General features: G+C 53.9%; 1 protein-coding gene across 1 annotated transcript; it reads left to right on the top strand.

Annotated features, from left to right (window-relative positions):
• The first annotated feature begins 1,480 nt into the window (after positions 1–1,480).
• MMP2 (matrix metallopeptidase 2) lies at positions 1,481–26,334 on the top strand. The gene is made up of 13 exons (XM_036088786.2): positions 1,481–1,952; positions 4,492–4,718; positions 5,666–5,814; positions 6,892–7,020; positions 7,256–7,429; positions 10,096–10,269; positions 11,230–11,403; positions 13,165–13,320; positions 14,787–14,922; positions 18,367–18,503; positions 19,569–19,728; positions 23,856–23,965; positions 25,429–26,334. The coding sequence occupies exons 1-13, from the start codon at positions 1,797–1,799 to the stop codon at positions 25,530–25,532; spliced, it is 1,986 nt and encodes a 661-aa protein (XP_035944679.2). The 5' UTR covers positions 1,481–1,796; the 3' UTR covers positions 25,533–26,334.
• Positions 26,335–27,360: the final 1,026 nt, after the last annotated feature.

Here is a 27,360-nt window from a genome sequence, read left to right as displayed (position 1 = left end):
AAGTCAGATTTCTACATGAAGTTGCCCAAGTTTCAAAATGCTGTTCAGGCTGGATTCAGCCCACAGGCCACGAGTTTGCAAGCCGGCTTTAGTGAGACAACTTTTTCCATCTCCCCAGCTCTCCACTCTGCAGCTTGCCTCTCTGGCTATCCACAGGACATGGACATGTGTCAAATGGGGGCAGAGCCAGGAACAATCCCCCTCCCCCACTGACCTCAGACTCACCCTCCCTCAAATAGCCAGGGCTTCTCCCGGGGGTCAGGCTGATGGGTCCGGCTCCCTCCTGGGGGGTAAGTCCCTCCCGAGGGCCTCCTTTCAGACTGAGAGCTGGCAGACCCGCAGCACACGGCCGCCAGGCAAGCCTGGGCATGTCTGAAGCCCACTGAGACCCAAGCTTCGGAGGCTTTTCCGGTTCTCAAGAGAAAGTCCAGGCTCGTCACCATGACCCCAGAAGGCTCTCACTGGCAGATGGTTCCTGACCCTTGCAGCCTGTGACTTTGTTCCTCAAACTGGTCCCTGCTGACCCCAGTGCCATCTCTTTACCCTGCCCTCCCCCTACCCTTTTTAGATAGAGGGAACTTCCTTCTCCAGGGCATCTTGCTGTGTCTTCCCTCTCTGGACCTTTGCACGTGGGGTTCCCCGACTGTTTTTGAAACGTCCCCCCCACCCCGACCCCCACCCAACACTCCCATGTCTCTCTGTAGGTAGTAGCTCAGAAGTCACACGTCTCTTCTTCCAGGAAGCCTTCCCTGACCATCTATACTAGTTTAGGGGCTGAGGACAGATGTTCCCACGGGCTGCTGGAGTTTCCCCTTAGCACTTAATTCTTTTTCCTGAGAGAGGGAGGGGACATGCGTCAAGGACAGGGACCATAACTGCTGTGTTTCCAAGTGTACCCAGCATCATGCCTGAGGCCAAGCAAATGCTTTTTGCAGGAGGAAGAAAGGAAGGAATGAAATAGGGAAGGAAGGAGAGGAGGGATGGGAAGGGAGCTACCCTCCACTTTCCCTGTTTCCATCTCTCTGTCTCTTTCCTTTTCTGTCCATCTCTCTCCCTGCTCTCTGTCCTCATCGCCAAAGTTCTAAAATCTCTTCCTCTGACAATCAGCGCCGCGGATCATCTGTTTCTGAGTCGGCCTCCCCATCTTGGACCTGCAGGCCGTCCTGCCCTCGCCCCCACCACAGGCGTCCCTCCGAGAACCGCGGCTCCCCAACCTCAGGACGTGGAGAGTCTAGAGGCGTCGCGCGGGCTGCTTCCCCGCAGGGGGCCCTGAGGCTGGGCGCCCGGCCGGGAGGCAGGGGTGGCGAGGTCGCGCACGGGCCGGGGCACGCGGAGGCCAGGAGCGGCGGGCGGCGGGGCTCACAGGCGGGGAGAGGAGAGAAGAGAGGGAGGGCGCAGGGCGGGTGGGGGTGGGGCGGCGCGGGGCGGGCCTGAGCGCGCCCCCCTCCCTGCGCAGCCCGCGCCCTCCCAGCCCAGCAGGCCACATCTGGCGGCTGCCCCCTCCCTTGTTTCCGCTGCACCCAGACTTCCTCCGGCGGTGGCTGGAGGCTGCGCATCTGGGGCCTGAAACATACAAAGGGGCTGCCAGGACGGGCGGGAACGCGCGGCGGCGGCGCGGGCTGGGGCGCGGGGGCCGGACCATGCGCCGCTGAGCCGGGCCAAGCCCAGGCCACCGAGTCGAGCGGCCCCCTCGGAGCGCAGCGCCGCGCGGCGGAGCAGGCGCCAGCCAGACGGCGACGCGGCCACACGCACCGAGCCAGCGATCCCCCGGGCGACGCGCGGGGCCCGGGAGCGCAATGACCGAGGCGCGAGGGGCCCGGGGCGCGCTCTCCGGCCCGCTGCGGGCGCTCTGCGTCCTGGGCTGCCTGTTGGGCCGCGCCGCCGCCGCGCCGTCGCCCATCATCAAGTTCCCTGGAGATGTCGCCCCCAAAACGGACAAAGAGCTGGCTGTGGTGAGTTGCAGCGCCCGCCTCTGGGAGTCAAGTTCGGAGAAACTTCGGAGGATGGCTGGGGGCGGGGGGGGGGGGGGTCTTTGGTTAGCTCCCGAACAGCCACCCCCGAGGTGGGCACGCGGCCTGGGGAGGAGCTTCAGGAAAGGGCTTGGTGGGGGGGGGGGGGGCTTTGGTTAGCTGAGGGAGGGATCTCTTTTGCAAACCGTAGGGCAGCCTTAGTAATGGGAGAAGGCTTTTGATAAACAACCTGGCAACTTTCGGACCCGCAGGGTGGGCGAGAAGCCGGTGGTGGTAGGGCAGGGGATGCTTTGGCAAACAGCTGGAAGGGACCTCTTTTGTAAATAACGGCCGCATTGTCTAGTATCCGGGGGATCTGGCAAGGGGGCCGCTTTGTAAACAACTTTTGGACACATCTGGGGGATTGGCTAACCGGCCCTTGGCAAGCGTCTTCGTAGGCCTTTGGCCAAAGGCCTGAAAGGGGTCTCTTTTGGAAATGGAGGATCTTTTGAACCCCTGTGAGACTTTGGGAAGAGGGTCCTTTGGCACACGTGTGGCTAGGAACTCAGGGCAAAGCAGAGCTTGGCCAAAGTCAAGGAACCTTTGGCATACATCTGGAGAGAGGCCCTGGAGGGATCTTTTGGCAAGTTGTGGAGGGCAGGAGGGAAGCAGAGAGCGCATCTTTTTCGGCTGGCTCAGTGGACCAGTTGGCCAGGAGGGTCAGGGGTTGCACCTCGGAAAGTTTCCTCGAACTTCTCCAGAGGGGTTGGAGAACGGGAGGAGAGAACTGGCTGGCCAGGCGCAGGGAGGGGCAGGCGCACGGGGGCCGTGGCGCGTGGGGCGGGGGCGGACGGAGCCCCGGGCGCGGGGGCGCGGGTCGGAGCGCCGCCAGCCAGCCCTCACTCCTGGCGGGACTGTGGTTCGGAGGTTGTTTTGCCAGCGCGCGCCGCTGGCTGGAGGAGCTCCCCCCTGACCGACCGCAGTGTTACATAAGGGGGCTGGGGGCATCAGAGGGGCACTTCCTCTCACCCTGCGAGCGCCTCGGGGGCGGGGACCCCTCCAGATGTGCCTTCCAGCCTGCAAGACATCTGCTTCCTTACTCCTTCAACCACCCCAGAAATCTCCTATTCTCCTTCATCCTGGTCCCCAACCGGCCCAGGACAGGACTTTTGTACCCTGTGGTCACCCTAGGAACCCCTTCTCAGGATGTGATGCCACCACTCCTTTTCCCTGCATATAGACCTCTGTCCCTGCTGGGTAAACGGGTGGGGAGACCTTACATTTTTAGGGGGCTATTCATTCCAGGGGTCTGGAGCTGGCCTGCCTGATGAGGTGGCTGTTGGTTGGGGGTGAGCTTTGGAGCCCTGACAAAGCTTCGTGGGTCCCCACGCCTCCTACAGTGTCGGTGTTGCCCAGAGGCCATGCGGGAGGAGGCTTGAGGAGATGCCTCTGGACTTAGATTGCCTGGCTTCACATCAGGGAGTCACGAGCAACTGGCCTCCTTGGCGAAATGGCTTCACTTCTCAATCTCAGCTGCTTCTGCAAACAGCATGATAGTGGGGGCTCGGGGTTAAGGGGGAGGTAATCCTGGACACCTTGAAGGGTACCTGGGGCATGGTAAACACTCAACAAGAGATAACCTTTGTTATTACTCTCATTGTCACTATTATTATATCCTCTATTCCCCTTCTCTAACTACCCCCCAAACAGGGTTAGGGCCCCTATAATAAGGTCTCCGGGTTCTTTTCACCATTCCGACAAAGCACAAATCACACATCCAATTTTCCACGGACTGTGGTCCATCCGCCTCCCTGCACTGGGATTTGAACCCTGGAGACTAGAAACATTTGCCGTGTTCACCAGTTTCTCCCCATTACTGTCACAGGGCTTGGCACACGGTAGGAGTCAAAAAAATATTTGTTGAACAGATAAATGAGCCGGTTGGTCCCTGAAACTCCATAGAGGCCTGTTTGGTTTAGGCCTCAGTGAGCACAGAGGACAGGTCGATTTTCTTTTTAGAAATGACAGCTTCGGGATTTGAACCCAGGTCTGTCTGCCGCTGGAGTCCAGGCACATAAGCCTTGAATCTCTTTATAAGGAAAGTGAGAAAACCAATCCCGCTGTCATCAGCAGTCGGGTGAATTAAAAGAGTTGGCGGAGGTAAAGAAGAGTGGCAGAGAATTAGTAGTTCCGAGAATGGGCTCTGGAGCCAGAAGGCTTGGGTCCAAATCCACCTCAGCCATTTGTGAGCTGTGGGATCATAGGCAAGTTTCTTAACCTCTCTGGGCTTTAATTTCTTTCTCTGTTTGAGGGAGAGAGTAAGAGTAACTGCATTCTAGAATTGCTATATGGGGCATATAGTAAGCACCCAATGCGTGCCCCAAGCCATGCGTTACAGCTTTTATGTCACTCAGCTAGTGGGCGACAGAGCTGGTTTGGGAACCCGGGATGCTACCCAGGACCGTTGGGCCCCTGACTCCTTGGGTCAGCAGGATGCCATCCTCACATGGCTGCTGGCCTCGGGGTGTTCCATTTCTTCCAGCAATATCTGAACACCTTCTACGGCTGCCCCAAGGAGAGTTGCAACCTGTTTGTGCTGAAGGACACCCTGAAGAAGATGCAGAAGTTCTTCGGGCTGCCCCAGACGGGGGAACTCGACCAGAGCACCATCGAGACCATGCGGAAGCCACGCTGCGGCAACCCCGACGTGGCCAACTATAACTTCTTCCCCCGCAAGCCCAAGTGGGACAAGAACCAGATCACATACAGGTGCCAAGCCAGGGCAGCCGGAGGCAGGGCCCCGGGGCTTTGGGACACTGGGTCTCCTTGGGCCTTGCCTTCTCCCTTCTCCGGGACCCGGGGAGTATCTGGTGAGGGCCTGGCATCTCAAGGAGTTTGCCTACAAAGTTTTCTTAGGAACTGGAGTCAGACCGGAGCTTGAATCTCACATTTCCTAGCCTTGGGGCAGTGGGCTAGTTAGGTTCCAGTGCGTTCAGCCTTGACTTTCCAGTCTACAGAATGGGGCTAAAACATGACCTTCCTCGAAGGTTCATTGGGAACTAAGCTTGGTCACATATATAATGGGTCACGATATATGTCAGAGTCCAGCACACAGTGAGAGCGTAAGGAATGCGAGTCACTATTGTTCTTAGATGGGCTCACTGGGGTGGGTGGAGGGATTTGATGATTGGCTGCTAATTGAGTTTTATATTCTATCAGAGGGTTGTTATTATTGGTTGTTAACTGGGCTGAGAGCTCTCCTCTGCATGGCTCATGCTGGATTCCAAGGGTGAGGTCTTTGCCCCGTAGCCCTTAATGCCCTCACTATTCATGCCTCCCCGCCCACCAGCCAGAGGTGAGAAAGGAGACTCGAGCCAGGGCATGGAGATGTGGGCTGGTCTAGGACTCCACGGAAGCTCAAGGCATTCTGGGTGGGCTGTTCTCCCAGTAAGCTCTGCTCCACACACACACACACACACACACACACACCTGCCCGTGCATACACACTCATACATGCACACAGAAACCTGTGTGCTCCTTACGTGCTCAGGCGCACACTCGCAAACTGCACACGTGCACGCACATTCACACACATTCACGCATGGTCACACAGTTGCACACACACCTGGGCATGCACATGCATGCTTGTGTGCGTAGGCATACTCCCATTCCTTTGTGCACACAGACACCCTCACATGCATTTCTACCCCCTGCAGGATCATTGGCTACACGCCTGATCTGGACCCCGAGACGGTGGATGGTGCCTTTGCTCGTGCCTTCCAAGTCTGGAGTGATGTAACTCCGCTACGGTTTTCTCGTATCCACGATGGAGAGGCTGACATCATGATCAACTTTGGCCGCTGGGGTAGGCAGAAGAGGGGTCAGCAGGGAGCCAGTGCAAAGACAAGGGGGCGGTCTGGCCATTAGAGGGGCCCGGGGTCTTGAGCAGAGCTTAGACAGGACAGTAGAAGATGTAGACCCTGGGCAGCCACATTGATGTGGGGCCAGGTAAGGTGACAGTGGGTATACCCTGGAGGCGGTATAATCCCGAAAGCAGGTGGTCTGTCTGCACCACCCAGCACGGTAGCCATTAGATACATAGGTCCATTCACATTTAAATTAGTTAAAATTAAATTAAACTGAAAATTCAGTTTCTCCATCACACTAGCGACACTTCAGCTGCTCAGTGGCCATGTGAGATTAGTGTCTCTTGAATTGAACGGCACAAAGACTATCCCCATCATCACAGAAAGTTCTTTTGGTGGTGGACACTGAGGAATTCCAGATGTGAGAGTGGGTCAGAAACAGTGGAGCAATGTAGACTCCAGAGGAAGTGGAGTAGAACCAGGATCAAGGACGCCATGTGGGTTGGTCTTGTGAACACTGGCGGCAGTGTAGACGTGAAGGTGGGTGGTGTGGACATTGTGAGTGGTATTGTGATGTGGGTAAATGGCATGGGCAAAGGTGTTGACACTCGGTGGGTGGTATGCACTGGGTGGAAAAGTAGACATGAGGATTAATGTTGTGGTTATTGGCGATGGTATGACTTGAGGGTAAGCGATAGGGCTAAATTGGCAGTGCGGATGTGGGGTAGGTGATACAGACCACGGTATAGACGAGGAACAGTGAGAGAGCGGTGAGGACATGGGGGTGGCACGTTAGTCTGTGGGTAGGTATGATGTCACCGGCACTCGTGTAGACAGTGAAGGTCAGCGGTAGAGATACTGGGGGCCGTATAGACTTGAGGGGGGAGTGTAGACCATAGGATGGTAACAATCAAGTCAGGAACTCTACTGAGATGCTGTGTTCCCAGGGCTGGATAACCGCACCAGGACAGGGAAGGGGACGGATGTCAGGGCAGCTAAGGGCCCAGGCATGGGGGTGTGGCTGGGTTTCGGGGTCCAGCTGGGACAGCTGGAAGCCGAGACTCTGTGTGTTGCAGAGCATGGAGACGGATACCCTTTCGATGGCAAGGATGGGCTCCTGGCTCATGCCTTTGCCCCGGGCCCTGGCGTTGGGGGAGACTCGCACTTTGACGACGATGAGCTATGGACCCTGGGAGAAGGGCAAGGTAAGAGAGTGAACATCCGGGTCATGGCCGGGTCTCCTCTCTGGTCCTCCACATGCCTCGCTGTCCCTTGGCCACAGAACCATGGCTTTCCTGGCCACCTCGGGCCCCTCCCTCTGCTCTGATGGGACCAGAGAGCCGGCAGCAGGAGGGAGGTCATATAACCCGGCTGAGTCAGAATCCTGGTCTCCAAAGAAGCACCCAGAGAGGCTGATTGTCCACCCTGTGTTGCCCTCAGTGGTCCGCGTGAAGTACGGGAACGCCGACGGGGAGTACTGCAAATTCCCCTTTCTGTTCAGCGGCCGGGAATATACCAGCTGCACGGATACCGGCCGCTCCGACGGCTTCCTCTGGTGCTCCACCACCTACAACTTCGAAAAGGACGGCAAGTACGGCTTCTGCCCCCACGAAGGTGAGCAGCCGCCCGGCCCCAGGCTTTCCTCCTCAGCCTCCACCTCCCCAGGCAGCCCCCCGCTCTCCCCCACCCTCCCCACTCCTCCGCAGGCCTGACCCTGCCGTCAGCCAGCATCACCCCCGCCATCCTCACGTGAGCCACGGTCATGGCTGCATCCTTCTCACCCGCACAGTTATTTACATGATACTTTCATTAAATCGGTTGGTTGGTTGGTTGGTTTTGCCATTAGCAATAATATTTGTGAAATCACAGGTTTGATGTGTGAATTATTTTTTTTCTAATGTGCATTAGAATGAACTTAGAACTACTAAAATGCCCGCTGGTTCTCTCTAGAACCACTCTCTACCCCCCAGGCCAGGATGGGGGCCTCAAGGACATGAGGAGAGGTGGGGGGATGGATCAGAAGCCCCACAGAAGGATTGGGAGGCAAGACTCAGACACTGAGGCTGGTACCCAATCTGGCTTGGGGACAACGGCCCTGGGAATGTCAGCCATTGTTCCTAGTTCTGATGCTGATTCTTCCAGTGTGTGTGTGTGTGTGTGTGTGTGTGTGTGTGTGTGTGAGTGACACAAGCACACATCTGGGTGTGGGGGCTGATCCATATCTGCCTCTCTGGGTCTTTGTCTTTGTTTTTGTCTGCATCTCTGTGTCTTGGCAAAGGCATTAGGCCTGACTCAGTATTTTTGTATGTGTTTTTGCCAATGCTTAGGACATAACATTTTCAGATATTTTGAAACCATATAGAGGAAGAAGTTTTTTGAAGGGGTAAGGGTACTGACATACACACTCGATCCTTTTTTAACATATCCTTTACAATGAGACACACCTCATAACCAGAAATCATAAAAAGATAATGTGTACATCTTCATACTGGTCACATCGTTAGATTGGATGTTCCTAGAGGTCAAAAGCCCAGAAAACTAGGGGGAAATGGGAGAAAATCCAAAAATTAATTTTGTAAATACTTGTTTCTTTTCCATTCCGTAAAGACTCTTTGATCTATAGATGCCTCCGTCTTTTGGCTGTAATTTTACACGTTTGTGAATCTCTCTGACCCAACCGGACACTGAGCACCAGCCATCTTAACAGAAGGGAAGGAACAAAGAGCTAGTTAATCGTGTTCCTGTTTACGCTTTTAATACCAAAGTTCGCACAGTACTTCATATTAAGTAAGAGTTCAAGCCATTGACCATTAATAAGTCAGAAACTTTTAAACAAAAGTATTTTATGTATCTTGCTTTTCCCAGCAGGGATTCAAGCAGAGTTAGCCTTGCCATGTGTCAGTCCCTGTGATTAGAACAGAATGCCTTGATCATAGAAGTGGAAACAGCTGTAATTCATAAGTTTGGTTTTTCCCTGCGTTGGCCATTAGCCATTTACTTGGTCTTTAGCCAGATGCAAGTACGTACAACACGCACGTGTTTGGGTCTTGGGATAGATGTCCTGGTTACTCAGCCCCTCCTGATGCTGAGTCAGCATCCTCTTCTCTTTATCCTTGTTGGGGGCAGGATCTGAAAGGAGATGGGAGCTTCCCGGGTGGTAGACATGCAGCTGTTGGGAGGCCAGAGGCAGAGGCTTGCCTCCGTGGAGGTTACCGCTTTGCCTTTCCTTCTCTGAGGCCGCCAAGGCATCTGGCTTCAGTTTTGGCTCATTGTTCCTGGCACTGTGGGGGAAAGGTCTCTTGGTTGGGGAGAGGGGAGTAGGAGGATATGGGGCCCTGATCCTGTGATCCTTGGCCCTCATTTTGGTCATGGTGGAGTTAACGGGGGCTGATGAGGTCACCTCTGGCACCTTTGTGCACAGATGGTCCTTGTTACGCATTTGTGGTTTTGCTAGTTGGCAATTCCAGAGACACACCATTTTGTAGTTTTGGGGTGGATGAAGGCATGGGGGAGTGGGGGGAGAACCCAAGACACGCAAGCCCTGACTCTGAACCCCACTCTTTCCCAATTCTCCAGTCATAGCCTGTCTTGGGGAGGTCAGAGAGGGAGCTCAGAGTGTGTGTTAAAAGGTTTCTGAAGACACCGCCTCCCTTCCGTTCTCCTCCTCTTCTCCTCCTCTGTCTCCTGCAAGGACCACAGCGGGCCATCCAGGAAAGCCCCTGGGGTTGAAAGGGAGGTGAAGCTTTGTGTGTGTGTGTGTGTGTGTGTGTGTGTGTGGCAAAGACTGTGAGCAAGAAAGAGATGACCAGGAGCAGTTCCAGAACCAGCCTTCTGAGAACTGTTTTCCTATCTCTCCAATGGAAAGACCCTTGTGGTCCTGCCAACCCCAGTCTGCATGGCTTGGGCATGGCCAGGCAGCGTGGACAGTGACCTTGGGGTGTGGGCCGGGCTCTGGAGAACCCCGTGCTGTGTGCCAGGTGTTAACCATTTCATTGTTGGGAGGAGGGCATTGGGGTGGATTGAAGGAGGCGTCCCTAAGGTCCCAGGGGGAGGGATCGAGCTGGCCAGGGAGGCAGGAATGCTCTCCAGGAGCCCGGAGAAACATCAATTCACCAACCACTAGAGACGGGTTTTGAATATTTTCATGACATCACAACCTCACTGGTGTGACCTGGCCGCCAGCGCTGTGCCCCCGGCAAGTGCCCAGCCGATCCTCAGCCAGGCAGGCGGGTGGCCTCTCACACTCGCACCCCTCCCCTCTCTCCCCCGCCCCCCCCCAGCCCTGTTCACCATGGGTGGCAACGCTGACGGACAGCCCTGCAAGTTCCCGTTCCGATTCCAGGGCACCTCCTACGACAGCTGCACCACCGAGGGCCGCACGGACGGCTACCGCTGGTGCGGCACCACCGAGGACTATGACCGCGACAAGAAGTATGGCTTCTGCCCCGAGACCGGTGGGTGTCACCACCTCCCCCTGCCTCCCCAGGGCCGGCAGCCTGCCCTGTGAGAGAAAACCTCCCAGAGACCCCTCCCCACCTCCTTTCCCCAGGACTGGGCTGCTGGCCAGGGTGCTGAGCGGCTGGGACAGCATGGGCACCCACATCGGGACAGATGGTGCGTGGGCACCAATAGCCCGTTGAGCCAAATTGGGGATGCCTAATGTCCGGCCAGCTCAGGACCCTGTCTGAATGGTCCACGTTCCCTCGGCTTCCCTGGTAATCATTTCCCTCTCTCTCTCTCCGTCTCACCTTGAAGTTTCTCTTCCCTGCCTTTCTTTGCTCTCCTCGGTATCTCTAGCCTGCGGTTTCTGTTTTGCAGTAAGGATTCCCGGCTTCCTTTCTTCCTCCCTCCCTTCCTTGCTTCCTTCTACTTCCTCCAGCAGCTCTTTACCGAGCACCTGCTTTCTGCAGGAGACCCAGGTGGGTCCTCCACAGGACCCAGCATGAGGAAGTTCACGGTCTAAGGTCCTTAATTTCTCCGAGCTCCTGTTGCCCATCGCATGGTCCCTACTGCACAGGGTTGTAGAGACGTGTATAAAGTGCTTGCTCCAGGGCCCAGGGCTGAGGTCTAAGGACCTCTAAGGTCTAAGAAGCGTTGGAACTACCTCTGGTCCCTCTGGCCCCATCCATGGGAGGCTGAGTAAAGTTCTGGAATCTGCGTGGGTTTGAATCATAGCCCTGACGCTTCTAGCAGTAGCTGCTCAGGCTAGTTTCTTAATTTCTCCGAGCTCCCGTTGCCCATCCCATGGTCCCTACTGCACAGGGTTGTAGAGACGTATATAAAGTGCTTGCTCCAGGGCCCAGGGCTGAGCAAGTGCTCAGTGAGCATGGTTCGTTAACGTCCTCATCGTGTCGTTCCCTGGCGGTGGCCTCAGATGCCTTCCTGCCCCCTGACCCATGTCCCTCGCTCCACAGCCATGTCCACTGTTGGCGGGAACTCGGAGGGGGCCCCCTGTGTCTTCCCCTTCACCTTCTTGGGCAACAAGCATGAGAGCTGTACCAGCGCGGGCCGCAGCGATGGGAAGATGTGGTGCGCGACCACAGCCAACTATGACGATGACCGCAAATGGGGCTTCTGCCCCGACCAAGGTACACAGCTCTGACCGTCGGGCAGAAACACCAGACGCCGCCCTGCCCCTGCCCCGGAAACATTCCTGGGCCCTCCCACCCACCTCTGGTATAGACACCACCCCCCAGACATCCCCATGTTGGTAGAGACCCTGTGTTGGCGGAGGTCCTGCCCATCCAAAGCTCCTGACCTTGACCGCCCCTCCAGGTGGGGTTCTTACTACCCCAAACATTCAGTGCTGGGCACAGGGTACCCTATGTCAGAGAATGATTCCCCTACAAGGCATTCCCGTTCTAATGGAGAGCTGCCTTTAAGGAGCTGGGTGGGCAGGAGAAAGGAGGAAAACGGAAGTAGCCTCATCCTCCAACGCCACCCTCCACGCATCATGAGAGAGCCCCCAGAGCCCTCCTTGCCCCTTCAACACCCTTTGCCAAGTTGTGAATGAGGGGGTCTGTGACAGTGCTGAGTGCTGAGGACCGGGCCACCTGAGACGGCTCTCTGCCCTCCAGGGCACACAGGCTGGGGAAGAGAGTGACCAGGAGATAGGCCACGACCTTACCACATGGTCAGTGCAGTGAGCAGGCTGCCGGGGGGCACTATGCCCACTCTAGTCTGCAGGGCCCCGTGGCACTGGGCTCAAAGCTCCCTGAGGGCCCCGATGGCCAGGTAAGAGGATGGTCCAGGGCTGGCCAGAATTAGATCAGCCTCTTTTTCTGTGACCTTTCTTCTTTTTTACTCACAATGAGGTGGAGTTAGGATCATGCTATCTATCCTACAGAGGCCGGCCAAAAGAGTTTTTCTTAACCCCCGCCAAACACCATGCTAGGACATAGTCTGATGTTACCTGCTCTGCCCCAGCGTCTACTTAAAAGTGGGATTCTCCCTCTGCTGGAGTGGCTTGAGACTCCACAGCTGGTGTGGCCTACTGGTGGTGTCTATTGGTTTCCCAGGGCTGTCATAACCAAGTGCCGCAAACTGGGTGTCTTAAAACAACAGAAATTTATTCTCGTGCATTTCAGAGGCTACAAGTCTAAAAGTCAAGGCATTGGCAGGACCACATTCCCTCGGAAGTCTGCATTGTTCCGGTGTCTGCCTCTCTCGTTACATGCCCTTCTATGTATTTTCTCTTCTTAGAATGATACAGGTCACATTGGATTAAGGGCCCACCCTACCCCAGTATGACCTCGTTTTAACTTAATTTATCTGCAGAAATGCTATTTCCAAAAAGGTCACATTCACAGGTGCTCGGGGTTAGGAACTCAACTTATCTTTTGGGGAGACGCAATTCATCCTACGATAGGGTATGCAGTGGGGTTTGCCCTCTGGGCTGAGCCTGGGCAACCACTCCGAGGGAGAGTGGTTTTTACTGCTTCCTGGGGAAGAAATGGTGGACCCACTCTCTTACCTCTTTGGAGACCCTGAAGTGCAGGATTTGCCCCTACTCTTTGTAGAGAAACACAAAGAGCCAGAAAACAGGATTTTTAACAAATGGGACTTGAAGTAGAGGATTTGTCGCTGCTCCTGGCTGTCTTTTATAGCTCCCATGAATTCCACCCTGGAAAGGGACAGAGGGACTTTGGCTGACCCTACTTGAAAGCAATGGGCATAGTCTCTCGGTCCCTGATTTCTCAGGAGAAGGGAGAATCAATACGAGCCATCTGCGCGGCTCTTAGCCTCCCCGTGGTGCTATCCTCAAAGTCCCCATCGCTGGGGCCAGAGCCTCGCTGCTCTCTCACCTCTCTCCCTGTCTCTCTGCCCCCCTCCCCTCCTGCGGCCCTCAGGGTACAGCTTGTTCCTGGTGGCAGCCCATGAGTTTGGCCACGCCATGGGGCTGGAGCACTCTGAAGACCCTGGAGCCTTGATGGCTCCCATTTACACCTACACCAAGAACTTCCGCCTGTCCCACGATGACGTCAAGGGCATTCAAGAGCTCTACGGTAACCTTCAGCATGGGGGGGCATCTGGATGGGGGTCTGGGGAGGTCATGCAGTCTGGGATGGAGGCCCAGGGCTTGGGAACTGGCAAGGTCCCATTTCTCCAGGACTGTAGGAGACAAAGGCAGGAGGCAGGAGGCAGGAGGCAGGAGCGTTGATCTGGTCTGGGGATAACAGAGCAGCCCTGCAAGCATTAGTCCCTTTGCTTTGGATGGTCCTTTTCCTTTCCAAATAACACCAGCGTTCATGCCCCTCTCGGCTCCCCAGAGCCACTGCGTGAGGTCGGCAGGGGAGAAACTGACTCCCCATTTTCTAGGTGAGTCAACTGAGGCCCAAGGAAGGTGACCCTTCTGGCCCAGGGTCACGAGGTTTCAGCCACCAAGTTAGGTTTAGAATCCAGGACAATGAGCCAAACACAGGGCAGAATTGCCCAGCATATGGAAAGACCCTGATGATACGGGGAGTGAAAGTGTGTAGTTTTATACCGATTCTTTCCTTTTCTTTTTAGGATTTTATTTATTTCTTGGAGAGAGAGAGAGACAGAGATAGCAAGAGAGAGTATGAGCCTGAAGGAAAGGGGGAAGCAGGTTCTCCACTGAGCAGGGAGTCTGATGGCGGGACTCGATCCCAGGACCCTGGGATCATGCCCTGAGCTGAAGGCAGATGCTTAACCAACTGAGCCACCCAGGCGCCCCTGATTCTTTTATTTTAATGTGTAATGGGCACAATTCAACCGGAGCTTGAAACTGGTGTTTTATTTATTAACGCCTACAATGAGGCTAGAGTGGGCCCATTTAAAAAAAAGTCACTATGAAATGGTCCTGGACCAAGTCACAGTAGTGGAAATGGTGGTGGGTGATAGGGCTGGGGACACACGGATTTGGGAAAGAACACTAGATCAAGGGAGAGATGCCGGGTTCGAGTATGTTTACCACTCACCAGCAGCAAGAGATGAAGCAGGTCTTTACCTCCCTGGACTCGGCTTCCTCCTCTCTAAACTGTGGCCGGTTGCCATGAGGGGCAAAGGGATGAATCCTTGAGAAAGGGTCACACCCCCGGTGCTGGACACAGGTGGCCGCTGCCGGCCGTGACTCTCCTGCGGGCTTAAGAACCTGAGCTTTGCGTTTGAATGGTTGGGCGAGTCACTCAACCTCTGTGGGCCCCAGTTTCCTCATCTGTAAAATGGAAGTAATAACAGTGCCTCCTGCCAGGGATGTGGTGAGGAGCGGTTCAGGTGACGTCAGCAAAGAGCATTTGTCAAGTACCAGGTGCTTGGGATTCTGGTTTCTCTTTATTGTCCTCCCCCCAACGTCCAAGCGTCATCTCTGTGTCGTCCCCGCACTCACTCCAAGCCCAGAATACTATTTCTTCGGACCCTTCACAGGCTGGGTGGGCAGCCCCGGGGCTCAGCCTGGTGGGGAGAGCCCCTGGAGCTGGGGAGAGTCTGAGGTCGCGTCCTCCTCCTGCAGGGGCCTCCCCCGACGCTGGCACGGGCACCGGCCCCACCCCAACTCTGGGACCCGTCACTCCTGAGATCTGCAAGCAGGACATTGTCTTTGACGGCATCTCTCAGATCCGTGGGGAAATCTTCTTCTTCAAGGACCGGTGAGTGCGGGAGCTCGCTTCTCGTCCTTGTCCTCTGCCCATTCCCTGTGATTCTTGTGCCCCCAGTCCTTGGTCAGAGAGCCCGCTGGGGGCTTCACAGAATGGCCTGTGGGGACAGTTTGTCCTGTCTGTCAGACAGCCTCCAGATGTCAGCGTCTTACTGCAACGTGCGTCTCTTTTGCTCTCTCCTCGTCTGTGGGTCTGCTAGGTGTCTGGGCTTCAAGCTGTGGTTTTGGTTCGGGTATGTTCTGCATGTCACTCCTTCTCTTGGGGTTAGCAGCTGCTCATGGCGGATGACAAGCACAAGAGGCCAAATCAAACCACACGAGCACATTTAAAGCCTCCACTCACATCATGTCTGAGAATATTCCATTGACTGAAGCAAATCACATGGCCAGGCCCAACGCCTACTGTAGAGGGTGGTGCTGTGAGGTCACATGGCAAACACACGTGGATGTATGATTCTAAAATAAGGGTGGAGAGAAGAATTGGAAACAATGATCCAGGCTCCCACAGGCTTTCTCCTGGAATGGCCTTGACCCCAGATAGCCAAATCATTCTTTGTAGGAGGAGCAGGTAACCACAGGAGAGAGGTGGTATCCTTCATGCTAGAGATAAAGGCCCCTACTCAATCAACCAAGAGCGGAGACTCCCCCAGCTGCCCTAGCCCGCCCAGAGAATGGCACACAGTATTTAGGACTGCCGTAAAGGATCTGTTCATCGGCCATCTGTACATACGTACATACATACATACACCTATCCATCACTCATCTATTTGTCCATCTATCCATCCGTCATCATTTATCTATTATCCATTAGTCTGTCATCATCCATCCGTCATCCATCCATCCATCCATCCATCCATCCATAAGGTGTGGGAGTTGACGGAATGGGCTCTGGAGCCAGATTGCCTGGGTTGGAATCCTGGACCTGCTGTTTACTGGTTGTATGATTATAGGCAAATTAATTGTGTGTCTCTTTTGAACCTCAGTTTCCTCATCTATAAAATGGAACTAGTATTCTCACCTATTTCATGGGGCTGTTGGAGGGATTTGATGCTGTTAAGATTAGATGCTTAGAATAATGCCTGACACAGGGTAAGTGTATTCAGTCGCACTAGCTAGTATTGTCAACAAACAGTTATTCGGCATTTACGGTGCCAGCTCCTTTGCTTTAGGAGCTGGGGGTGGGAGATGGTGTGCTGGGAGCAGAGGGGCCGCCTAATGCCTAGAGTAGCATTCTCAAAGAGAGGTCCGTGGGCCTCCTACACCAGAGCCCCCTAGGGTGTGAATGTTAGGAGTGTGGGTTCTGCGCCCACCCCCAGGCCCTCTTGACAGAAATCTCTGGGAGTGGGCTCTAGGCATCCACATTTTCACAAATTCCCCTGTGAGTCTTACGCACACTGAAGTGTGAACAGCAGCAGTCAAGTCTGGGAAACAGAGGCAGGGAGAGCTAAAAGCAGTCCATAGCCGAATGAGAGGAATGGAATTGCAGAAGCATTTGGAAAGTGCTTGCCTGGACACCCGCAAGTGTCCAGGGCCTTTAAAGGAGAAGCAGACCCAGGGGGAGTGATGAGCTGACAGGTTGTGAGGGTGTTTGGGTCAGGGGGTCCTGCAGGAGCGGAGTCACAGAGATATGAGAGTTCCTGGCTTGGGGGAGGGATGGAGGGAGCCTGATAGGGCTGGAAGATGTTCCGTGAACTTTCATGAAGCACCTCCTCTGGTCCAGGCACTGGGCTAGGTGCTGGGGGGCAGATGCCCTGCTTTTTTGCAGAGTCTTCTGGCCAACAGGGAGATGGCCAGAATGCAGAGAGAGAGAGGAGACTCAAAATGCAGTGAGAAGTCAGGTACCGTCGGGCCCTACTGTCCGCACTGTCCTTAGCCTGGAGCACTTCCCACTCGGGAGGCCCTGACCCACATTCGGAGCTGAGACATGTGGACCTAGGAAAGGGTGCAGAGCCCAGGCCCGGGTTTGCAGCCCTCCCTGGCCTGACACAGCGTAATTTCAAAAGGAAGTTGATGAGTGTTTGATGGGTTCGTTGAATTAACCAGTAAATAAGCACTGACCATGTGCAAAAATGGGTGGTAGGCACTGGGGGGATGAGAAGGGTAATACCACAGGATAATTAAACTCAAACCTTGGAGTCAGATCTGGGTTTGAATCCTGGCAATACTAATCTCTCTGAGTTTCATTTGCCAAATAAGGATGGTGATACCTTCCTGCAGCTGGATGTTTTGGCTGCAAGTAACGGGGATCCCCAGCTCAAACCAACTTACACAGCAGAGAGAAACTGCTCTCACGTGGTATAAAGTCCAGAGGTGGGGTTGTCTCCAGGGGCAGAAAGAGGCTCAGTGACTCAGTGATGTCTCTGTCCACTGCCATCCTCTGCATTGTTTTCCTCTCAAGCCTGGGTCCCTCATGGTCACACAGTGACTGCCAGGGGCCATGGGGGCTGCAGGCTTCCTTGGCCACACCCAGCAGGAGAGAGTGAGAGGTTCCCCAACTGTGAATTACAAGTCTGTTCAATCTCCTTGGGCCCACATAAATCATACAGTAACTGCTGAATCAATGCCAATTGCCAAGAAATGCTAAGCTTTGATAGGCTTAGACCAGTGGTTCTCAAACGTTGGCATGCATTAGGATCATCTGGAAGCCTTGTTAAAACAGATTGCTGGGCCCCAAGCCCAGAGAGTCTGGTGCATAGGTCTCGAGTGGGACCCAACAAAGTTGTGTTTACCAGTTCCCAGACGATGCTCATGCTGCTGGTCAGGGGATCAAACTTGGAGACCAGTGGCTTAAGCTCAGCAGAATGGGGATGGGGTCCAATGGTGGGCAAGCCTGGATCATAAATACAGGAGTTGTGTGAGGAAGGATGATAGGGAAATAAATGTATCAGAGATGCTGGTAGACCACCAAGAGTGCATATTATCTTGTTGTATTGTGAAGGTTGCATTTTACACGACACACAAAGTGCTTGGCACTTAGTAGGCACTCCATAAATAATAATAGCTCTCACCCTTGCCAAAGTGCACGCGTCCATTCCATTTCAATTCAGGAAATACTTTGAGTACTATCGGCCCCTGCCTCAGTGGACTTCTGATTTAGTAAGAGACGTTTTAAAAAACAACCAAACTACTATTCCAAGGCACTCAGTGTTAAAAGACTCAGAGGAGAAATAATATGGTATGGACAGAGGTAATTAGGGAAGGCTTCCTGGAGGAGGGAGTAAGACAGGGAGCAAAAATGTGACTTCTCAGCCCTGGCATTTTGCAGAGGGGGCTCTGCCCATTCTCCAGTCCTTCTCCAGCGTGCCTTTGACCTTGCCTCCCCCTCTGAGGGCATCATCGCTGGGAAGTTTTTGAGTGGGCGTGGGGAGGCATACGTGAGAACAGCTGCAGAGTGACCGAAGATGTGGTTTCCTGTGTCCCCTGCCCCCCACCCCAGGTTCATTTGGCGGACAGTGACGCCACGGGACAAGCCCATGGGGCCCCTGCTGGTAGCCACATTCTGGCCTGAGCTCCCGGAAAAGATCGATGCTGTGTACGAGGCCCCGCAGGAGGAGAAGGCTGTGTTCTTTGCAGGTGTGTGGGAAGCGTCTGCCTTACCCTCGGCTCCCCGGGGCTCTGCACCGTGGTTCCTGTGTGCCTGGGGGTGCTCCCTCTCCTTCCTGGATCTCTTCTTTCAACCATCAGTTCCAAAAGCGTGGGCTTCATCTGGGAAATTGGCTCAGACACCCAACATCAAACAGCAGTAGCCCACAGAGTGAATGTTCCATTACCTTTTAATTTTCAATCCTTCTAATTCCTCTTCTAGAAGGAAAATCACAGTTTAGTGCCGGTATGTCCGGCACTAAAAAGTGTCTCTTAACACTTTTCTAATGCTAGAGCCTTTGGCAGGCAACAATTTTAGCCAGAACTTTTTAAAAGGGGATGACATTTTTAACATCTCAAATAAATTTATTTCCAAAAAAAGAAATAATTTATTTCTATGGAGTTCAAGATGAATTCCTTGAAAGCAAAATCTGAAGTAAGTAATAGCACAGAAAGTCTCTGTAAGTGGTAAAAATGATCAGGGTAGGGTCACGTGGCCCACATTTGGGAAACCCTGTGCATCCAGCATTGATCTGAACCTACAGTGTGCCAGGGATCCAGGCCCGGCCCTCTCGGAGCTCACAAGCTAGGGGGCTATGGCAGGAGAGGGAGGACGGACAGGAGCCTGCCCTGGTCTGAGGTGTGGGCACAGGGACGGTTTCCTGGGGCAGCCAAGGCCTTGGCCGCATAACAGGTCCATGTTCTACCAGCCTGCTCCCCACATCCTCCATCCCAGAGCGGTCCTGGGCTGTGGCGCCAGTTAAGAGGTCTTCGTGGCAGGCGTTGCACTTAGCATCCGTGGCTTGGTGAGTGAGCAAGGGCTGGAGGCACCCCACCGCCCCCACTCTTCTCCTCGGCCAGGCAGCTTCTGCAAGCAGTTGGTAAAACCGTATACCCGAGTCCTGATTCTGGGCACCGAACTGGAAGTGAGCGGGACCCCGTGTCCCTGTTGAGAATGGCCACAGTGGGGTCCCCGATAGACAGATGACGGGAGGAACAGACCAGGCTGAGGGATTTCAGCACCAGCCGCCAACACACCCTTTGCTTCCGCCCCAGGGAATGAATATTGGGTCTATTCAGCCAGCACCCTGGAGCGAGGGTACCCCAAGCCGCTGACCAGCCTGGGGCTGCCCCCTGATGTTCAGCGCGTGGATGCTGCCTTTAATTGGAGCAAGAACAAGAAGACCTACATCTTTGCTGGAGACAAGTTCTGGAGGTAAGGGGTTAGCGGTGAGGGCGCGGTGGCGGAGGGGCGGGGGCAGTAGAAAGGAGAACAGCATAGCCAGCCGTGTGGACATGGAGAAGAAGCTCTGTGGTTTCCTGTTTCCTGGGTCGGGGTCGGTGATGTGGGGCGAGAGATGCCCCCTCTCTGACCTCTAACCTGCCAGGGCTGCAGGGCCTCCGAGAGGTCCCTGAGTGATGAACATCCTTGTGCACGTTGATGGTACGGGGCTGGTCAGAACCTCCTTTCCTTCTCCAAAGCCTCCCATCTGGGGGTGACTCGCTGCAAAAGGGGGTAATAAAAATAAAACTAACAGCTTCTACTACTGATGCTATATGCCAGACACTATTTCAAGGGCTTTATGAGATCAGTATTGTTACTATTGTTCCCATTTTGCAGATGAGGGAACTGGGGTTCAGAGAGGTTAAGTGTCTAGCTTAAAGTCACACAGCCATGTCATGGCAGGTTGGGATTTGAACCTTGGAACTCTGGCTCCCAGACAACATGCTATTTATTCTTCGCTGTTCTGTATTGTACGGGAGATAGTGGGGTCTTCAGAAATGGGGTGGTGAAGGCAGGGGGAGCAGAGGACAAAATATGATGAAGACAGAGATGGGTGTACCAGCTGCCCACCAGAGCATCCAAATCGGGCCTCCCAGGAAGCAGCAGGCACCCTCGGGCGTGTCTGCCACGGGCCCAGTGTCTGTGGGCCCAGACTCGCAGGGGGCCAGTTTGGAAGCAGGTAGCTTCTAGCTCTAGGTCATCAAAAGGGAAGGGTTCAATTCCAAGAGGCCACAGTCAGGGCTACAGGTCAGGGAACCCAATATCCAAGAACAGTCAGGGGAAGGCTGCCCAGACTTCTGGAGTTTGATTATAATTCGTCGCATTTCCCAGACAAGGAAACTGTGCCCAAAGAAATGAAATAACTTGGTGTATGTTACTTAAATGCAAGTGTGTTGACCACAGAGCCAGGATGATAACCGCATCTCCTGTCCCCTAACCCCACGCCCCTCCCCGGTACCCTCAGGGTCATTCGGTCAGTGGGAAGGGATGGGGGGCGCAGGGGCTGATCCCTGCCTTCCTCCTGGGGCTGCTACTGCATCTGGGCCCTTTGTCTGCCATCCCTGGAACAGTCCAGCCTCCCTCCCAGGCCTCTCTCTTCTGCCCCTTCCCTTCTCCCCATCACCCTGCCCCCAGCTGCCCTGCATTCAGAAGCTGCTTGCCTGTGTCGGAGGAATTCCAGACATATTGTTAAGACACTTAGCAGCTCAAGCTGATGGATATCTCAAGCCTCAAGAAGGAACACAGCCAGGAGACCTCGGAGCGGGCTCTCCGCCCACAGGCTCCGGAACACTCCTTAGCACCAGCACGTCCTACAAATGGCATCTCAGTGTGGTAGGCGCCCTGAATCGCCAAATCTTAGAATGTGGACAGTGAGAAGCACAGACACACGGAAATGTGAATCTCAGAATCAAATCATGAAGACTAGTGTCTACGACTCATGGTATTGGAAGGACTTCTGTAATCTCCCTCCAGTGCCCCCTGTGGATGTGAACACATCGGACAGATGTAGCCACGTGTGAGCGTGAGTGTGTGTATGCACGCGGGGCTTGGGCCGTGGTGGTGCCTTGCTGGGTTTCGGGCAGAGTTACCTGCTTCCCAGTCCCTTTCTGCAACAAGCCCACCTTCCAAAGCTGGGATCCAGGAAGCCCTGCTGTAGGTCAGTGACACTTAAATAAAAGCAGCGGAGCCGAAGGCCTTAACTGAAGCTCAAGAAAGACAGATGGGCCTCCCAAAAGAGGCGGTTGATGAACTCGAGACACTGTTACTGGAGCTGAGTCTGCAGGGGCCCCTGGAGGAGAAGGACAGAGAACCGCTGATGACAGAGGACAAGCATCTGCCTCGAGCCTGGCTTCCCCTAGCTTATGCCAGGGAATACTCAGCCCCTGCTTCTGGAAGCTTCCACGAAGCCCATAAATGTATATTCAATATCTCCTAAGTGCTAGGCACTTACCTGGGTGCTTCTGGAAGGCAGTGGTCAGGAAATAGTCACACTTTTCCTTGTGGAGCTAATGATAGAATGAGGGAAATAGACATATGTGCATTTCACTTTTGTTTCTTATTTAAGGTAGATGGTATTATTAGCCCCATTTTCTAGGTGAAGAAACTGAAGCTGAAGTGTCTCAAGGATACACACCCGTGGAAAAGCTGGGATGCAAGTGTCTGTGGTTTTTGGTTTTTTTTTTTTTTTTAGATTTTATTTATTTATTTGACAGAGAGACACAGCGGGACAGGGAACACAAGCAGGGGGAGTGGGAGAGGGAGAAACAGGCTTCCCACTGAGCAGGGAGCCCGATGCGGGGCTCGATCCCAGGACCCTGAGATCGTGACCTGAGCCGAACGCAGACCCTTAACAGACTGAGCCCCCCAGGTGTCCCAAAAGAAACCTTTTAAAAGCCAGCAGGAAGCACTGTAGGAGCCTGGAGACAGAGGACTAAGTGAAGAGCTTCAGGCCCCTGCAGAGCTAACACCTTCTGTTGCCATGATGACATGTTCTTCCTCAAGGAAAAGAACTTGGAACCAAATCAGTTCACTTCTCTGAGCCTTGGTGTCCGCATCTATAAAATGGGATTGCTTCCTGCCCTGCCCGCCCTCTGTGGGCAGACTGGACACAAGCAGAGGACGCATAGCTCTGAGCGGGGGCGTCAGGGGAGGCAATGTGGATGGAATGCTGGGACTTGGAACTGCAAACTTGGCTTTGGGACGCCAGCTCACGAGGAAGCATGTTAGGTTTTGCAAGCAGTCTTATGATGCAGCTGGGATCAAGGAAGGCTTTTCTGGCAGTTTTCAGGGTGACGGGGAGGGGGGGAAGTGAAGCCCCCTGTAGAAGGGAACTTACAGGGGAAGCTGTTGGGGGTGGTCTCGGGTCGGGGTGGTCGGGCTGGCCATCGGGATGAGGATCCACTCTGAGGCACAGCCAAGGAAAGCCTGGCTGTCACCAGAACAGCATTCAAACAAGGGTCTGTCTAGAAAATGAGCTCCACAAGGGCAGGACTTTATTTTGATTAATGCAATATCCACAGGCAGACCGAGGGGGAGTTCATTAAATATTTAGGGAATAAATAGGTTGAGTGTAAGTGGAGAAGCAAAGGAATCAAAGTGACCCCAGCATTTCAAAACTTCTCCCTGAAATGAAAAAGATGGTGGTATTGCTAGCCCAGAAGAAGAAGATGCCAGCTAATACTCAAGGTATTTAGCTGGATAAAAGGCCCAGCCCAGCATAACTACTCACCCTGGTAGCTGCAGCAGGGACTGGGGTGGCGGGAGGCCTGCCCCGTGACTAACTGGGCTTGGGTTCCCGTACCACCTTGCATTGTAACCTGGCTGTCCCAGATGAGATCATCTTCTGGGATGTGGATTGTCACCTCCACCTGAAGGATAAAGAAGCAGCAGTTTGTCCAAGCCTCTCAGTGAAAGAACGCTGAGGCTGGATCCTGTCCTTGGGCTCCTAGTCCAGTGCTCCTTATACCGCAGCAGAGATCAGAGTTTGTAAAGGGACTAACGTTTCCCAAATACCTACGAAGTACCAGATACAGAGACAGGCACTTTGCATATGTTCTTTCATTTCCTTTATATGTCAATTAAAAACATTAAATACAGCCCCATTTTAAAGTTGGTAAAATGGAGGTTCAGAGAGCAGCTTGCAGCCCTGGAGCCAGACAGGCTGGGGTTGGATTACCACTTGGAAGCTGGGTGCCCTTTCAAAGCCTCTGGTCTGTAAAATGGGTATTACGGTAGTAACCATGTCCTGGGACTGTCACAAGGATTGACTGAGAAAGTATATGGAAAGCGGTTAACATACTGCTTTACACGTTAGCAATAATCACAAGATTGCTTTTACAGGACTGGTGAAGGTCACATAATTAATGAGTAGTGGGGTTGGCATCCAGACCCCAGTCTGACTCCCTGGCCTTCCACTCCAGCCGGCTGACTCCCCGTAGAGCTAGGTCTGGTTTCCCAGGCTCAGCTAGGAACCGGCAGCTGGGCCCTCCCAGCCAGGTTTGGAAGAGGGCTGGTCTTTAGGGACGTCCCACTGGTTCCTCATATCCGTTTGCTTGCAGATACAATGAAGTCAAGAAGAAGATGGATCCTGGGTTCCCCAAGCTCATCGCCGATGCCTGGAATGCCATCCCCGATAACCTGGACGCCGTAGTGGACCTGCAGGGTGGTGGTGAGCTGCCCAGGCCCCTGTCCGCTTTCTAGGACATGCCTCCCCGCCCCCAGCCAGGGCCCAGCTCCTCCGAAGCACACACTCCTTCATTGTGCAGGGACGCAGGCGGCGCTCGGGGGGGAAAACAAACCAGCCCCTTCAACCCAGTGCTGGGAAGGCATCCAGACCCCTGACCTCCGCTCACTTAGCCGGCTCCAGGCAGTAAGACCCAGAAAGGCCCCTCACAGCTGCAGGGCCTGGGGCCAGGGAAGGGGAGGGCAGGAGGCCTGCTGGAACAAGAAACATGGGCTCTGTGCCCTGGATTCATTCTGGGGTTTGGTCCAGGCCCTTTCAGGTTCCACAGGAGGCCTGTGACTGCCTCCCATTAGCAGAAGGATGGCTCCATATGAGACAGGACAGACTTTGTCATGCCCTGTTGCTGATGTGGCAAAGATCTCCCACTCACTTCCATTCGCCCCTGATCCCTCGCTGAATAAAATACAACCGGTATCGGCAAGGGATAGCATTTGGAGTTTGCAAAACATGTTCCTGAGGTTTCTGTGAGGTCTGCAGGGACCTGGAAAGGAGTCCAGTTAGGCTTTTTTTTTAGAAGAGGTTGCAATTAAGTTCCAGAAAGATTTCTTTTGAGCCCCTATCCTGTGCAAATCACATGGCCCTAACCTCCCATCATGAAAGGTCTCACATGTCCAAGAAAGAGCTGTGTATAATCTAGGGGGGCTAGGTTAAGGATTATCTTCAAGAATAAGCATCTAGGGAGCACCTGCTATGTGCTGGGATTTTCAAGGAAGTAAATGAGGTCATGTATGTCAGGAGTCACACAGTTTAAGGCCCATAGGGGCCAGGCCAATAGCGCAGATGAGTGTGGCAGGCAAGGCAGACAGGAGGGAGGGGTGAGGTCTGTGGTGAACCAGAGTGCACACGGCTTATTTATAATCATCTGCTTCTCACGGTTGCTGCAAAAATGGGGCCCCGAGCCGTTAGATATTCTGGCTGTTTTAAAAGGAAGTGAGAAATGTATATTTTTGTGTGAAATTTCCAGATGTTTATATGTTGGCAACTTACTCAGCATTCAGAACAAAACAAAACAAAACACTTGTGTGAGCCAAATCAAAGCCATCTGTAGGTCTGACAGGGCCAGAAGCCTGTTTTGCCACCTCTGGTCTGTGGGAAATGCTTCGTTTGTGCCCGTGCTCAGTGGAGTGCTGTTATTTATATTAATAATAGCACATGTTATCTGATTTAATCCTCGCCACAAGCTCTGAGAGGTCGGTATCTTTATCCAAGATGAAGAAACAGGGACTCGGAGAGCTTACTTCCCTAGCCATTCTCCTTCCTCTGGTCTCCAAGGAGTCTTCTCTGGTTGAAAAGCTTGTTCCGTATGGCAGTTGACTCTCAAAGCTCCCGGAACCTTCCATATCTGTGGATGGGGTGATGATGACAGGCTCCCCCTTTTCTCATCCCAGGTCACAGCTACTTCTTCAAGGGTGCGTATTACCTGAAGTTGGAGAACCAAAGTCTGAAGAGTGTGAAATTCGGAAGCATCAAATCCGACTGGCTGGGCTGCTGAGCAGGCTCTGGGTCCCCCAGGCCCTGCCCCTCCATCATTTTCTGCCTACCGAGCCCTGAGTGCCAGGGAAGGACCCGGATGGGCCTGGCAGCCTTTAGCTCTGTAGTTAATCGGCGTGCTCACCCCTCCCTGGTAATTTAAGGTTCTGGAGGGTGTCTCTGCCCTGTGCCCAAGGAACGGTGCTGATTGTACCCCTCCCAGCTGCCCTCAGCTCCCCACTCTATCCCACCAGCCCTCCAGAGCCACCCCCAAAGAGATGCTTTGATATTCTCAATGCAGCCCCGCCTTGGGCTGCCCTGGTGCTCCCACACTTCAGGCTCTCCCCCCGCCACGGCTTTCTGTGGCTTACAGTACCCTCAGAGCCAACAGACAGAGACTGTCTCAAGAGGGCACTGGTGGCCCGACAGCCCGGCCTGGCATGGGGCAGCGGGATGGGGCATGGTCCCCTGGCCACCCCACACACCGGGCTTCTCACTGCTTCCTGCCTTAGGACGTCTCCTACCTTAGCGGTTCGCTTTGTGTGCACTTTGTTCTTTTCTTTCGATTTTTATTTTTCCACTTTGACATCGAATTTCTTGACAGAAGGACTCAGGTTATCTGAAGTCACTCCACCATGCATCTCAGCCCACCTCGGGATGGTTCTCTTGTTCACTCTATTTAGTACGCCCCTACCCCATCACTTCCTCCACTGGCTGGAGGAGAACCAAGCCATGGCTCCCCGCTCAGCCCCGCCCCCCTGCCCTTCAACAGTTCCCCATGGGAAATGTCAACCAGTATGAATAAAGACACCAATTGAGTGGCAGTGCTTGTGGGCTGGTTTTTGCGGAGCCTAGAGAGGCGGAGGAAAACAACTTAAAAAGTTTAAATCTCTGCTCCCTCCGGGGGCTCAGGTGACATTTGCCACAAAGGTCAGAGCTGCCAAAATAAATAGCAAGAGACCCTCCAAGTGGGGGAGCTGACGTCCCTCTGTCCCGTGGAAAGAGCCTTGAAATAGCGGTTCTGTCACTTTGCGGGCAGGGTCTCATTCAAGGCTCCCTTCCTTTTTGAGTCTCTGTTTCTTCACTGAAAACAACGCCAATTCTTTTTTTTTTTTTTTTTAAGATTTTATTTATTTGACAGAGAGAGAGATAGTGAGAGCAGGAACACAAGCAGGGGGAGTGGGAGAGGGAGAAGCAGGCTTCCTGCTGAGCAGGGAGCCTGATGCGGGGCTCGATCCCAGGACCCTGGGATCATGACCTGAGCCGAAGGCAGACGCTTAACCGACTGAGCCACCCAGGCGCCCCAACAACGCCAATTCTAATACTACTACTAAACAGTGTACAACAGTAACACATCCCCTCCTTTAATAGAGCGCTTAGTAGGTGCTAGGCGCTTGACAACCATCACTTGGTTTAACCTTTACAACAACCTAAAGAGGGGGAAGCTTTGATCCCCTTCTATACAGAAATCCTGGAGCTACTGGATAACAAATTTAAGGCCTGGGATTATTTCAGGGGTCCCTTCTGGCTCTGATAAGACATTTCTTCAGGCCTCTCATGGTGGGGCTGGTGGGGAAGGGGACGAGGAGTAGACCGGACTATCTGGAGGTGACCTTAGTGAGCCGGGAGTCATCTTTTCTCCACCCTGTGGCCTGCCCAATGGCTCAGGTCCTTGAGGGTCCTAAAGAAATAGACTTCGGGGCAAGTTTCTGGCTAAAGAGCCACACGGGACTGCCAGTCCCTACTTGAAGACCCCCGAGGCTTAGATCATGCCTGTGATACACTATTATTAACCCGCTCTATTACACTGAGAACATTCAGCTGCTCCACGACATAACACCTGAAAGATG

Source organism: Halichoerus grypus, chromosome 15 (genome assembly GCF_964656455.1).
Source record: "Halichoerus grypus chromosome 15, mHalGry1.hap1.1, whole genome shotgun sequence".
Taxonomy (NCBI): domain Eukaryota; kingdom Metazoa; phylum Chordata; class Mammalia; order Carnivora; family Phocidae; genus Halichoerus; species Halichoerus grypus.
The sequence above is the reverse complement of the archived record's forward strand: the minus strand, read 5'-3'. Positions and strand labels throughout refer to the sequence as shown.

Bases quoted from the DNA above. Each gene is read 5' to 3' on its own strand.
- MMP2 (XM_036088786.2), top strand. From the start codon at position 1,797: ATGACCGAGGCGCGAGGGGCCCGGGGCGCGCTCTCCGGCCCGCTGCGG. The intron at 14,923-18,366 runs GTGAGTGCGGGA...CCCCCACCCCAG, and splicing joins ATCTTCTTCTTCAAGGACCG to GTTCATTTGGCGGACAGTGA. The intron at 18,504-19,568 runs GTGTGTGGGAAG...CTTCCGCCCCAG, and splicing joins GAAGGCTGTGTTCTTTGCAG to GGAATGAATATTGGGTCTAT.